Raw genomic sequence first — 14,288 nt, 5'->3', positions numbered from 1 at the left:
TCTTGCAACTGAAAGACTATTGCATGGAAGAGAGGTCAAAAATCCCAGCAAGCCAATGTTATGCTACGTTCACACCGGACGCGAATAGCGCGTCAGGCGCGAGTGATTTCAATGTTAAGTCAATGCAAAGACGCGTTACGCGCGTAAAAAATTCCTGCGGCGCGAATGAGGCGTAGAGCGCGGCGCGGCAGACGCGAATACGGCTCATTCGCGCGTCAAGTTCGCGCGAATGGCGCGAATTGAAGCGTCTGGCGCGGAAGCGCGTTACGCGCGAATGATTTAGTTAGTGCTATTTGTGCATTCACGCGTTTGACGCGTTTGAATTCACGTCTGCCGCCCGAGTTGAAAAATTTGAACTTCTGCGTCAATTCGCGCCGCGTTAACCAATCAGGAGCCTGCTTGCTGCTGTCACGTGGTGAAGTGAAAGTTTGTTATTTTAATAAATTATTTTGTAATATTACTAAAATGTCTGGTGTGGTTCTAATGCACAACAAAGCAAATCTTTCACATAAAAACTCGATTTTAATATATGAGAGATAGTACTCATTTTGTATTGAATGCTATTTATTCCATATCTATTTTAGATTATATGAAACATTATTATTTTAATGTAAAAACAACAAACACATAGTGTATAATAAATAAAAAAAATCACAGGACAGGTTTCACTTTTGGAGGCTGGCTCCATTTATTATCAAATAAATGTGCGGGCGAGGGTGAACCTCGCGCCGGGCTGTAGAGCGCGGGCTCGTCAGGCAGCGACCACTCGAGGCCGAGGCTTTACACGGCCTACGGTGTCCTCGTCAGCGTCCTCACCGTTAGGTCCACCAAACCTAGCTCCTGGAACAAATGGTGAAACTCCTGAAACCCTCCGGAGGGTCTGGTGGACCCGAGTACAGCGACGATGTCCCCTACGCAGCTGTTTCTGCTCTCCAGAGCATATACGAGCGGTGACTCTCTCGAATAATGCTAATGCTCGATAAACAATGCTCGAAACTTTCGCCTCTGACGCGCGTAAATTTCGCTTCAAACTTTTGTTTTTACGCGCGTCAATTTCGCCATTGACACGCGAATTAACACAAAGTGGTCAAGCGTCAAACTAGACGCGGTAGACGCGAATTTGACGCGCTATTCGCGTCCGGTGAACGTAGCATTAGAGTGGACGATTATGCAAAATGCCTACAAGATGTAACTTCTGCGAAAGCGGGGCAATACTAGATACTGAGGAAAGGATGTACTCACTTTTCTAAAGAAGAAATTCATATCTATTGGGACTTTTGTAGAGTCTATAATTGAAAAAGCTCATTTTCTTTGTAGTTTTGTCCAAGTATATCAACTTTATTAATATAATCAAATGTTTGCCTGTCCAAATATGCCAAAAAATAAAACAATTTCCATGGGATGTAGCATACTTGTTTTTTCACATGACTATATTTAATATATCTTGACTTGCTGTTTTATGATTTTACTTTTATGCGTTCCACTTATTTTACAGCTTGTGTTTTATTGTTTGAAATTCTTCTCTTTTTTTCTTCCTTGTACAGCACTTTGGTCAACTTCGGTTGTTTTTAAGTTGTGCTTCATAAATAAACATTGTATTGTATGTATGTTACGCAAGTATGACTGTCATAAAAATCCTGGTTTGTATGTTGGAGTGAGTTCACGGCCGTGTTTTACTCACATGGTCTGTGCGTTCTCATCGTAAGCCAGAATCTGCGTCACCTCCCAGTTGCCTGACGTAAGATGACGCACCTCATTCTGATCTGCCCGCACCTAAACAGACACATGACATCATCAACACCAGACTGACGCTATCGACCGTACAAACAGATGTGCAATTATTGGCATCACTCCTAGACAGGGTTTGAAATTAACATTCACTCACCGGCCAATTTGGCTACAAAATTTTTAAGTTACCGCCCATACAGAACTTATACTAGCCAGAAAAATAAGAAATGAACCAGATAAACTGTCACAGCTTTTATATACCGTATATATATATAAATATTAGGGTTGGATACCGAAACTCGGTGCCAATAGGGAACCGGTTCCGACGTAAACGGTAGTAACCAGACCGAATAAGAACGACAATTTCGGTGCCTGATTTCGGTGCCTCACTTAATTAGGCACACACACACACGCACACACACACATGCACAGTCTCCTCTGTCTCGCATGCACGCTCTTGATCGCAAGGTTTGGCTGCATTTCACGTGTAAAATTACGCGTCAGAACGCCCTCTGGGTGTGCCGATAGTCTGAATCCCATATAGAATCAAGCCAATTCAGTGGCTGATGGCGCGGGCGCCGCCTCGACGCACTTATGTCTTCATATGTTGGCGCGCGCGCGCCATCTGCTCCTCAGATTTCTCTGCCGAAAAAGGAAGCTGGTCGGCAGCGTGAGGAGCTTGGCAGCGTCTCGTTCCCTATTGAGAGAACATAGGTTACACCAGTAACCAGAGATGTTCTCTTTCATAGGTTCACTCAACGCTGCGTAGCTAAGAAGCAGTGGATTTGTATTTGTAGGCTGTTGTATCACGTGCCGTTTGAACTGACGCGCTACAGCGATCTGTCACATTTCAAAGAGCCAAAAAACGTTATTTATTGTGTGAATCTCGTAAAAATATTGACAGAATCTGACAGCTGTGGATTTGTTCCATATCAAAAGTAACCTTGTCTGTCGGTGTCAGTGTCCTCTTTGTCCGCGATTTTTCTCTGCGTGAGAAAATGGCATAGACAGTATAAGAAGGAAAATGGATGTGTGGCGTGCGTGAGAGCGTGTGAAAAGGGTCAATTGCGTGAGTCTCACGGTCAATGCGTGAGAGTTGGCAGCTCTGCCTGCTAGTAATCTCTATTAATCTCCAGTATTATTACATTGTTTGATACAATATTGTTTTATTTGATATTATGTAAATGTGTAAAATGTTATGTAATTTTTTTTATTTTATATTGGTTTTATTATTACCATATGTTACTTAAAACCCAACCGATACCCAACCCTAATAAATATATATACACGTACGTATATTCTGTTGTTAAATAAACCTAATGTAGGCCTAACTGAAACCCTGAACCCTGTGGTTTACCCTGATGTTAAAACAACACTTCTTATGCTTCAGTAAAACACTGCTGTTCACTTCCAGAAGCTGTAGGGATGCTTTCTTGACACAAAAAGAATGTGAACAGGTAATGTAGGTTATATCATTTTAATTACACTTTAAAGATAATTTAAGTTTATTTTACACACTTTAAGCTTTATCGTATTGCATATCGAATATCGCAATATTTACTGAGATATCGCATATCGGATTTTTCTTCAATATCATGCAGCCCTAATATATATACACTATATATATATATATATATATATATATATATATATATATATATAATACATTTTGGATTTCATACATTCATTTCTTATTCAAACAAAATCCTGTCATCCAGAAACACAAAAATGTGTTTTATGTGGACAGATCAATCCAGGACACAGAACATGTCGGATGTTGGAAAATAATAATGTGTTTTCTGTTCACCAAATGCTTTTTAATATTCGCTATTACTTCAATGCAAGTGAACAAGCGCGCCGTTATGTGTTGCGTAGTGACGTGTGTGTTCAAGTAAGCCAGAAATGAGCAGATTCTACAATACGCTGTATTTAATATATCATGAGGATCACGAGTTGAGGATTTGCGCTAAATCCGCGCAGATTTGTCTTACACGAACTTCCCCAGCAAAGTGAGTAAACACAGAAACACGCCAGATTGGCTCGTGATTTGACAGCGTTTGGCGAGTGTTCATTTCAAACCCTGCTCCTAGCATACATGTGTACCTGAGAGGTGAACATGGCGATGTGGTGAAAGTCTCCACGTCCTCCCTGCTTCACCGGGACCGTCAGGAAGAAGCGGCTGCCGTCCCGTGAGAAGAACGGTTCCTGGTTCTGGAGCAGCCATGGAACACGAGATGCATTAAACTCATGAGACTGAAGATCACCATGCAAACATCTAGTGGAGATTCACCTGTTTCGAGAGCCAAACTTCTGATGTTTCCTCATGCCTCTGAAACGAAACATCATCACCATCATAATCATCATCAGCTTGTGTGTTAGTCTGAGTACGTGTGAATATGTGCGCATGTTCTTGTGCATGTGTGATTGTTTGTGCTTGTGAGTGTGCATGTGTGCGAGTGCATGTGTGCATGTACTTGTGTATGCGAGTGCTTGTGCATGTGTGTTTGTGCGTGTGCGAGTACTTGTGTGTGAGAGTGCATGTGTGAGTGCTTGTGTGTGTGTGTGTGTGCATGTGTGAGTGCTTGTGTGTGTGTGCATGTACTTGTGTATGCGAATGTTTGTGCGTGTGTGAGTACTTGTGTGTGAGAGTGCATGTGTGAGTGCTTGTGTGTGTGTGTGCATGTGTGAATGCTTGTGTATGTGCATGTACTTGTGTATGCGAGTGCTTGTGCATGTTTGTTTGTGCGTGTGCGAATACTTGTGTGTGAGAGTGCATGTGTGAGTGCTTGTGTGTGTGTGTGTGTGTATGTGTGGGTGCTTGTGTGTGTGTGTGTGTGTGTGTGTGTGTGTGTGTGCATGTGTGAATGCTTGTGTGTGTGCATGTACTTGTGTATGCGAGTGCTTGTGCATGTTTGTTTGTGCGTGTGCAAATACTTGTGTGTGAGAGTGCATGTGTGAGTGCTTGTGTGTGTGTTTGTGTGTGTGCATGTGTGAGTGCTTGTGTGTGTGTGTGTGCATGTGTGAATGCTTGTGTGTGTGTGCATGTACTTGTGCATGCAATGCTTGTGCATGTGTGTTTGTGCGTGTACGAGTACTTGTGTGTGAGAGTGGATGAGTGAGCGCATGTGTGTGTGTGCTTGTGAATGCGAGTGCTTGTACATGTGTGTTTGTGCGTGTGTGAGTACTTGTGTGTGAGAGTGCAGGAGTGAGTGCTTGTGTGTGTGTGTGTGTGTGTGTGTGTGTGTGCATGTACTTGTGTATGCGAGTGCTTGTGCATGTTTGTTTGTACGTGTGCGAGTGCTTGTATGTGATAGTGCATGTGTGAGTGCTTGTGTGTGTGTGTGTGTGCGTGTGAGTACGCGTGTGCGAGTGCATGTGTGAGTGCTTTTGTGTGTGCTTGTGTGGGTGTGTGCATGTGAGTGCTTGTGTGCGTGTGTGTGTGTGTGTGTGTGTGTGTGTGTGTGTGTGTGTGCGCATGTGTGAGTGCTTGTGTGTGTGTGTGTGTGTGTGTGTGCATGTGTGAATGCTTGTGTGTGTGCATGTACTTGTGTATGCGAGTGCTTGTGCATGTTTGTTTGTGCGTGTGCGAATACTTGTGTGTGAGAGTGCATGTGTGAGTGCATGTGTGAGTGCTTGTGTGTGTGTGTGTGTGTGTGTGTGTGTGTGTGTGTATGTGTGGGTGCTTGTGTGTGTGTGTGTGTGTGTGTGTGTGTGTGTGCATGTGTGAATGCTTGTGTGTGTGCATGTACTTGTGTATGCGAGTGCTTGTGCATGTTTGTTTGTGGGTGTGCGAATACTTGTGTGTGAGAGTGCATGTGTGTGTGTGTGTGTGCATGTGTGAGTGCTTGTGTGTGTGTGTGCATGTGTGAATGCTTGTGTGTGTGTGCATGTACTTGTGCATGCAATGCTTGTGCTTGTGTGTTTGTGCGTGTACGAGTACTTGTGTGTGAGAGTGGATGAGTGAGTGCATGTGTGTGTGTGCTTGTGAATGCGAGTGCTTGTACATGTGTGTTTGTGCGTGTGTGAGTACTTGTGTGTGAGAGTGCAGGAGTGAGTGCTTGTGTGTGTGTGTGTGTGTGTGTGTGTGTGTGCATGTACTTGTGTATGCGAGTGCTTGTGCATGTTTGTTTGTGCGTGTGCGAGTGCTTGTATGTGATAGTGCATGTGTGAGTGCTTGTGTGTGTGTGTGTGCGTGTGAGTACGCGTGTGCGAGTGCATGTGTGAGTGCTTTTGTGTGTGCTTGTGTGGGTGTGTGCATGTGAGTGCTTGTGTGCGCGTGTGTGTGTGTGCGCATGTGTGAGTGCTTGTGTGTGTGTGTGTGTGTGTGCATGTGTAAATGCTTGTGTGTGTGCATGTACTTGTGTATGCGAGTGCTTGTGCATGTTTGTTTGTGCGTGTGCGAATACTTGTGTGTGAGAGTGCATGTGTGAGTGCATGTGTGAGTGCTTGTGTGTGTGTGTGTGTGTGTGTGTGTGTATGTGTGGGTGCTTGTGTGTGTGTGTGTGTGTGTGTGTGTGTGTGTGTGTGTGCATGTGTGAATGCTTGTGTGTGTGCATGTACTTGTGTATGCGAGTGCTTGTGCATGTTTGTTTGTGCGTGTGCGAATACTTGTGTGTGAGAGTGCATGTGTGAATGCTTGTGTGTGTGTGCATGTACTTGTGCATGCAATGCTTGTGCATGTGTGTTTGTGCGTGTACGAGTACTTGTGTGTGAGAGTGGATGAGTGAGTGCATGTGTGTGTGTGCTTGTGAATGCGAGTGCTTGTACATGTGTGTTTGTGCGTGTGCGAGTACTTGTGTGTGAGAGTGCAGGAGTGAGTGCTTGTGTGTGTGTGTGTGTGTGTGTGTGTGTGTGTGTGTGCATGTACTTGTGTATGCGAGTGCTTGTGCATGTTTGTTTGTGCGTGTGCGAGTGCTTGTATGTGATAGTGCATGTGTGAGTGCTTGTGTGTGTGTGTGTGTGCGTGTGAGTACGCGTGTGCGAGTGCATGTGTGAGTGCTTTTGTGTGTGCTTGTGTGGGTGTGTGCATGTGAGTGCTTGTGTGCGTGTGTGTGTGTGTGTGTGTTTGCGCATGTGTGAGTGCTTGTGTGTGTGTGTGTAAATGCAATTGCTTGTGCGTGTTTGTGTATACATGTGTGTTTGAGCGTGTGCGAGTACATGTGTGTGCGACTATGCGTATGAACACTTGTTTGAGTGTGTGTGTGTAAATGAATGTGTGAGTAGTGTGCATGTGTGTGTGTGTGAGTGAATGTGTGTGTGTGTACCTTGATGCAGGCTCCAGTAGTAGAGTCACAGACCGTCAGAATCGAGACGTTCTGCGGCCGGTTTAACCAGCGCACTGCTGTCTTGGTCTTACTGATCCACTTCACCATCACCACATAGTGTTCCCTACAGACACAGAGAGCGTCACACACCTGCTCCAGCCTCCATCACAGACACAAACACACCAGCACTATACCTGAGCTTGAGTTCATCTGGTGGTGTGAGTTCTAGCGTGTGTGTCGGTCCGTACAGGTTGACTACAAATAGTTTGACCATTGGATTGGGTTGCCCAGCCTGCAAACACAACACACGTCAACACTTACATTAAAATAGTGCTGGGCAATGATTAATCACATACAAAATAAAAGTGTGTGTTTACATAATATGTGTGTGTGTGTATTGTGTATTATTATATTGTATATATAAATACACATATATGCATGTATCTATTTAGGAAACATTTGCATGTATATAATGTATATATTTATATATAATTTATATTATATACAAATATAAATATTTTATATATAAATAAAAAAAATATTCTTAAATATATACATGCATGTGTGTGTATTTATATATACAAAATAATAATACACAATACACACATATATTTTATGTAAACACAAACTTTTATTTTGGATGCGATGAATTGATGGACAACAGTAATTTAAAATAACATCAAGAACAAAAATAATAATAAAAAATTCACCAAGGAAAGATGACAAAACAAATCGGATATTTCCTACAACATACAGCTTCCTACGGATATTTCCTACAACATACACTTCAAAATGTCTGAATGTCTCGAGCACGCTCTGGGCCTCAGTGTCATCACCTTATGTCACAGGCACAGATCAGGGCACACTGCACATGTTCGGCTCTGCAGCGCTGGGTTAACAGTGCAAAAGTGGAACAAATGTCCGTTTCACTTTTTTTTTGGGCGCGGTTGTTAAAGGGATAGTTCACCCCAAAATGAAAACTCTGTCAGTAATTACTCGCCCTCATGTTGTTCCCCGTAAGACTTTCGTTCATCTTCGGGACACAAATTAAGATAAATTAAGCTCTCAGATTAAATCTGAGAGCTGGATCACTCCTCCATAGGCTTCTAAGGGATCAAAACTTGCCGGCCCAGAAAAGTTATTAAAGACATCGTTAAAATAGTCCGAGTGACTACAGTGGCTCAACCTTAAGTTTATCAAGCGACGAGAATACTTTTTGTGCTCAAAAAACAAACCAAAATAACGACTTTATTCAACTCTTCATTCCCTTCTCTGTGGGCCTCGAGTGAGTTCACTAGTGTAACAGCGCAGCGCTTCTGGGTTGTTTTCTTCAAGCTGTTTTCTTGGTTGCTTTTGTTGTTTAACATTTACATGCGCATGTTGTACACCTCCCCATCTTAACAAACTTTCAAGACTAGTTTATGAATGACCAACTTCTAAAAACAAATTTATAGTTGTTTTTGTAAAGAAATGCTCGCTTATACAGGTGAAACTCGAAAAATTCGAATATGGTGCAAAAGTTCATTTATTTCAGTAATTCAACTTAAAAGGTGAAACTAATATATTATATAGACTCATTACATGCAAAGTGAGATATTTCAAGCCTTTATTTGTTATAATTTTGATGATTATGACTTACAGTTATGAAAACCCCAAATTCAAAATTAGAATATTGTGAAAAGGTTTTCATAAGCTGTAAGCCATAATCATCAAAATGCTTGAAATATCTCACTTTGCATGTAATGAGTCTATATAATATATTAGTTTCACCTTTTAAGTTGAATTACTGAAATAAATGAACTTTTGCACCATATTCTAATTTTTCGAGTTTCACCTGTATGTTGCCTGTACAGACGTTTCCAGTGTGAATACTCTCGCACGTCTACAGGCACAGTGACGATGTAGTTACGCTGACGTGAAGCTCAAGCTTGCGGTGTCAAACACCCATAATCCTGCTCTGGAGCGTCTAAATTACAAGTTTGAAACATTCCTCTACCCAGGGTCAAAAGCAGGGTTTATAATGACAATAACCCAGGAATCAGCGCAGTGTGAAAAGTAGGGGTGGAACGGTACATGTATTCGTATTGAACCGAAACGGTACGGGCGTCACGGTTCGGTGCACGAATTTACACGGAGAATACACGGTATAAAAATAAATAAAACTCGCGTGCAAATTAATTAATGTAATGCGGAACTACCGTTAGATACGCGGGTTCTTTAGGGACACATAATCTGTACTATTTGGCTTTATACGCGCGTCCTATAGGCTATATGCACGCATAAGTTCCGCATTTGACGCAAGGATGCTCTTCAGTTTCCGGTTGGGGAGATTTAAAGCGGAGGAAAACCGAGGAAAACGGGATTATGGTAGAGTCTTCAAAATTTACTGTCCTCCCGTCTTTGAAACGAAACTTTAATACGTTTAGATGTAATTTTATATATAGTTATGTTTATTTAATATAATAAACAGAGAAGCATAAACAAAATGAGGGGTGTCTGTTTTTGTGACTAACGTTTCTTTAGTATAGCAATAGACTATAAAAACCAATATAAATTCTCGGTATAGCATTGGACTCTACGATCGGCGGAAGTAATCCAGCATCCTTAGACCTTCACCGGAAATACCGCCGTGCATAGAGCCCATTCGCTTTGGACTAGCGTCGAACTAGACGCGATAGACGCGAATTTGACGCTCTATTCGCGTTTGGTGTGACCGCATAATGAACAGGCGATGTCAAGATTGCAATGCTGGAGTGTGTGTGTGTGTGTGTGTGTGTGTGCGTGAGTGAGTGAGAGAGAGAGAGAGAGAGAGAGAGAGAGAGAGAGAGAGAGAGAGAGAGAGAGAGAGAGAGACGTGGGCGCGATCGAACTCTGTGTGTGTGTGTGTGCGTGAGAGAGAGAGAGAGAGAGAGAGAGAGAGAGAGACGCGGGCGCGATCGAACTGTGTGTGTGTGTGTGTGTGTGTGAGAGAGAGGCGTGGGCGCGATCGAACTTGTGTGTGTGTGTGTGTGTGAGAGAGAGAGAGAGAGAGAGAGAGAGAGAGAGAGAGAGAGAGAGAGAGAGAGAGAGAGACGCGGGCGCGATCGAACTCTGTGTGTGTGTGTGTGTGAGAGAGAGGCGTGGGCGCGATCGAACTTGTGTGTGTGTGTGTGTGTGTGTGTGTGTGTGTGTGTGTGTGTGTGTGTGTGTGTGTGTGTGTGTGAGAGAGGGGCGCGGGCGCGATCGAACAGTGGAAACATAAAAAACATACTCCGTCATTTTGTTCATACAGATCATTAAACCTGCAAAGTGTTTACTTATATTTGTGTACACTCGCAATAAAACACAACATTGTGCTTTTGTCACACTGTAAACTCAAACTGTAACCTACAACTGTCACCCAACCAAAATCACATACACACACACACACACACTGTTTTAAAAGCTAAACATATTTATCCAACAGTCTGTGGGTCCCATCTTTTGGACATTCGTCATATTGCATTGGTTTTCATTTCTCGTCCTCGGAGCACTAATCTTAAACATTCTACATTGATTAAAAAAAGAAAATCAAATGCGTTTTTAATGGTAGTATTATTTTATACAGAAATCAATTATTTATAATTTAGATGAGAATAATGTTATATTGTTAATTAATAATGTTAATTAAAATTAAGGAAAACAAATATATTGATCTGAAATATAGCAAATTATTTTAAATTAATTCAGGTACAATTACCAAACATATCGCAAGGTCTTTTTGTCTTTTTATTAATTTAATTAATAAACTAATTATATAAAACTATTGTCAGTGCACTACAAATAAACTGGTTCTATGCCTTTATTAATAAAATGTATTTAAAAAATACAATGCGTTCTGCATTTTTGTTTAGCTTTTCCCTCCATTGTACCGAACCGTGATGTCTGAACCGAGGTATGAACCGAACCGTGACTTCTGTGTACCGTTCCACCCCTAGTGAAAAGCCCTATTATTTCCTTTTTTACATTAAATAACGCTGTGCCTTCACTTTCCCCACCCCGCTGGGTAACACATCCGACCATGAGAATGTGAAGGTCAAACTTACCTTCGGATACGGGTACTGTTTGCCTTTCGGGTACGTAGAGCCAGTGAAAGAGGGCAACACCATGTTCGGCACCAGACTGTCATTCAGGACCAGAAACGCCAGGCGCTCGCCGTCAGGTGACCACCAGTGCGCCACATGCGTGTGCAGGACCTCCTCTGAGCATGCGTGTTTGTGGTAATTGCAATTGGTCATTTGGTATTTTACAATAGGTTCAGTTATCTGTTATGTATGAGATCTCACACTGGAGTCAAACACAAACACCTGAGCATCACGTCACTCATCTTCATCTGTGTGTCGCACCAGAGGAAACGTGCATCATCATTACAGCTGCACGATTAATCATTAAAAGATCGCAATCTTGATTCAGACACGTGATCTTATTCCTATATGACAGCGATTCGGCTGTGTCTATTAAATCTTTGACAACACAGCGAACATTCAGATCTGCTGATCCAGAGAGAGAAGTTGTCATGTTTAGGTATGAAACTGTCTTTTCACCCACACAGTTTCATTATTTCGGTTACATTAATTCATATTATTTATCACAGAAGTACTGGATAAAAGTTTATAGTTCGGATATAAACACTGATGTCTACAGTAGCGATCAAAATATAGTAAATGACCGTTTGAAAGTAATTTGACGCTTTAAATAAATATCGCATCAATTACATCGTTACACCAGTAGGTGGCGACTTAAGACATGTATTTGTCATTGAATCATTCATTCAAAATATTTGTTCAAAAATGCTGACTCACCGAGTAATAAAACAGGCCTTTATGAGTCATTGAATCGTTCATTCAAACCAAATTTTAAAAAAGTATTCAAATTAATTTAATATTTTTAAATAAACTGCAGCAATTAACCTTTTGTCACATTTTGAACCTCTAGTAAATGACATGATTTTTTTTTTGGTTGTCTATTCAGAATCGTGGGAGAATTGTGATCTAATTTTAAACCAAAAATGTGTGATTCTCAATTTATCAAAAATGGTGCAGCTCTAATCATCATCTTGTCATATATTCCTTAAATCATCTCATATATAACAGAGCAAAGTCTCACCTTCATAGAGCCAATCAGCAATGCCGTTATAGATGATGCCCTCCTTCCCAGATGAGGTCAATCTCAGCGAGTTACTCCTGACGTCCGACTGATAGTAAATATTATTCTCAAATATGTACACCTACACACACACACACACAAGACATTTACAAAGCGAATCTCGATCGTGCACAGTAGCATTTCACACTTTGAAAATTACTGGAAGTCCAACTCAAAATACTAAACCATGACTTAAACTTGGCTGTGTTTAATTTAGTGTTATTGAATGTGCTCTGACACACTGCTTATAGACACGTCGTGAACTGAGTTTGATCTGCTCTAAACCTTCTCCTTACCTTACTCTAAAAACATGATATGAACATAACTGGACCATACGCACACAATGTAGAAATTATTTAAAACAACAAATCAAAGTACAACAAGAAACACTAGTTGTAAACACATTTAGTGTTATAGATTGTCTCTCTGAAATCAACAGCTCAAGTATTTAAGGAGTGTGTGAGTATCTGGAGGTAAACGGTAAGTGTTGATAGCAGGGCTATTAACCACCATAGATATCGATAAACAATAAAGTCCCCACAATATTTGATATTCTTGATGCTGCTCTGCTGCACTCCATAATACATCGGGTAGGCCTACTATGATATTAGACTACATAGCCTATAATAAAAGATAATGAATTTCAAACCAAACATATTTTTATTCAAAGATCAACAGTCTGTCATTAGTCTTTAGTCTGCCAGAAAAAACAACATTAAAATCATGAACTCACATTTCATTGTGAAAAAACAACAAAAATGACTAGGGGTGTGACGAGACGCTTATCTCACGAGACGAGACTAGACACGAGATTGGGCTCACGAGAACGAGACGAGACGAGATTTTTGCACAATTTTTCAGAAATCCTCAATGACAAAATTCATGGCTGGAAAAATAGTATGCAGGTGCATTTTTCAATGTTTTAACTAATAATCTTCTAATGCATGTCATTTCAGGTCTACTTTATGAGTATGAATTATCAAATGCATTGAAAGAAAACAATATTCAAGCACTGTAAAAGGTTTTTATTGACTGGCTTTTCTCCTGTATAATTTCACATTAGTCTCTTCAGACCTTACTGTACATTTAAGAGCTTTCAGAACTTCTGATTGAGGCTGTGTGTGACCTCCTAACTGAACTCCTTTTAACACACATTTAACAGAGAAATAAAAACCGTATAAATAACAAAAATAAATAACTGTTTTCTCTTAGTCTTATTAAGTGCAAACAATAAGTGCGAGTGCAACCATAATCAAAGTTAGCACACAGACTCTTTATAATTGTTGTGAAATTGCGGTTTTATTTTGCACCGGCAGTTATAGGGTTAATGCGGTGAGTTCGGAAAAGGCCGAGAGAAACAAGGCTGTTTGTCTACAGTTGTTCTTGCGTTCCGATTATAAGTTCAGAAACGGAGCCTCCCTTGTCTGTTGTCCTTTGTACGTTACAGTGCTCTCTCAATATTCGCAGTGCCAACAGAGACCAGAGCCGCAAATAAACAGTCCAGAGATGGGTATTGGGAGACGGATTATTTTATGTATGCAGCCTAATTTGTGCGCAATGCACATCAGGGAGCTTGTGTTTTACTTTCACTTACAAATTCGTGACCGTGCGTATAGGGAGCAGCGGTGCTGAGCGCCCATTCTACAAGATAAGACATTTACCAGACGTTTAGTCTGTTGCGCAACGAATCCTCCGCCATCGTCACGCGATCAGTGAACTGTGATTCGTGCTGCACTTATTGCAACGGCAACTCGTGCTGGATGAGCAGAGCAGACTTTTGCATTAGTTTATAATGGTTTTTATTTTTTTATAAAAACAACAAAACGATAGTTTAGGCGAATGTGAGTGTAGCGGTGGAATATTAATGGGGATATCGCGAGACAGCTTTTTCACTCGACGAGAAATCTCGTCATATTTAGTCTCGCGAGATCTCGTGGCACGAGATCTCGTCACACCCCTAAAAATGACTGTTGTAACAGTGCGTAAATTAGCTTATCAATGCTTCATAAAAAGAAATGTTTTTAATGTTTTATCAGACAATAACTACTCAAGATTTTGCTTTTGTATAATATCCGGGACAATTGGGGCCGGATTCGGGACAACAGCTTAGATTTCGGGACTGTCCCGAATTTT

At 41.3% G+C, this 14,288-nt stretch overlaps 1 protein-coding gene across 2 annotated transcripts in view; it reads right to left on the bottom strand.

The window, feature by feature from the left end:
• LOC130105363 (inactive dipeptidyl peptidase 10-like) overlaps nt 1-14,288 on the bottom strand; it is a 118,525-nt gene that overhangs the window by 30,647 nt on the left and 73,590 nt on the right. For both annotated transcript variants that reach the window (XM_056271348.1, XM_056271349.1), the window contains exons 8-14: nt 12,117-12,237; nt 11,057-11,211; nt 7,187-7,284; nt 6,993-7,116; nt 4,019-4,057; nt 3,832-3,939; nt 1,682-1,773 (exon numbers count right to left, since the gene is read on the bottom strand). In XM_056271348.1, coding sequence (XP_056127323.1) covers nt 1,682-1,773; nt 3,832-3,939; nt 4,019-4,057; nt 6,993-7,116; nt 7,187-7,284; nt 11,057-11,211; nt 12,117-12,237 — 737 coding nt within the window. The remainder of the gene's footprint in view (nt 1-1,681; nt 1,774-3,831; nt 3,940-4,018; nt 4,058-6,992; nt 7,117-7,186; nt 7,285-11,056; nt 11,212-12,116; nt 12,238-14,288) is intronic.

This window comes from Rhinichthys klamathensis, unplaced genomic scaffold (genome assembly GCF_029890125.1).
Source record: "Rhinichthys klamathensis goyatoka isolate OS25496 unplaced genomic scaffold, OSU_Roscu_1.1 h1tg000318l_1, whole genome shotgun sequence".
In the NCBI taxonomy this organism is placed as follows: domain Eukaryota; kingdom Metazoa; phylum Chordata; class Actinopteri; order Cypriniformes; family Leuciscidae; genus Rhinichthys; species Rhinichthys klamathensis.
This window is presented reverse-complemented; position numbering and strand designations above follow the sequence as displayed.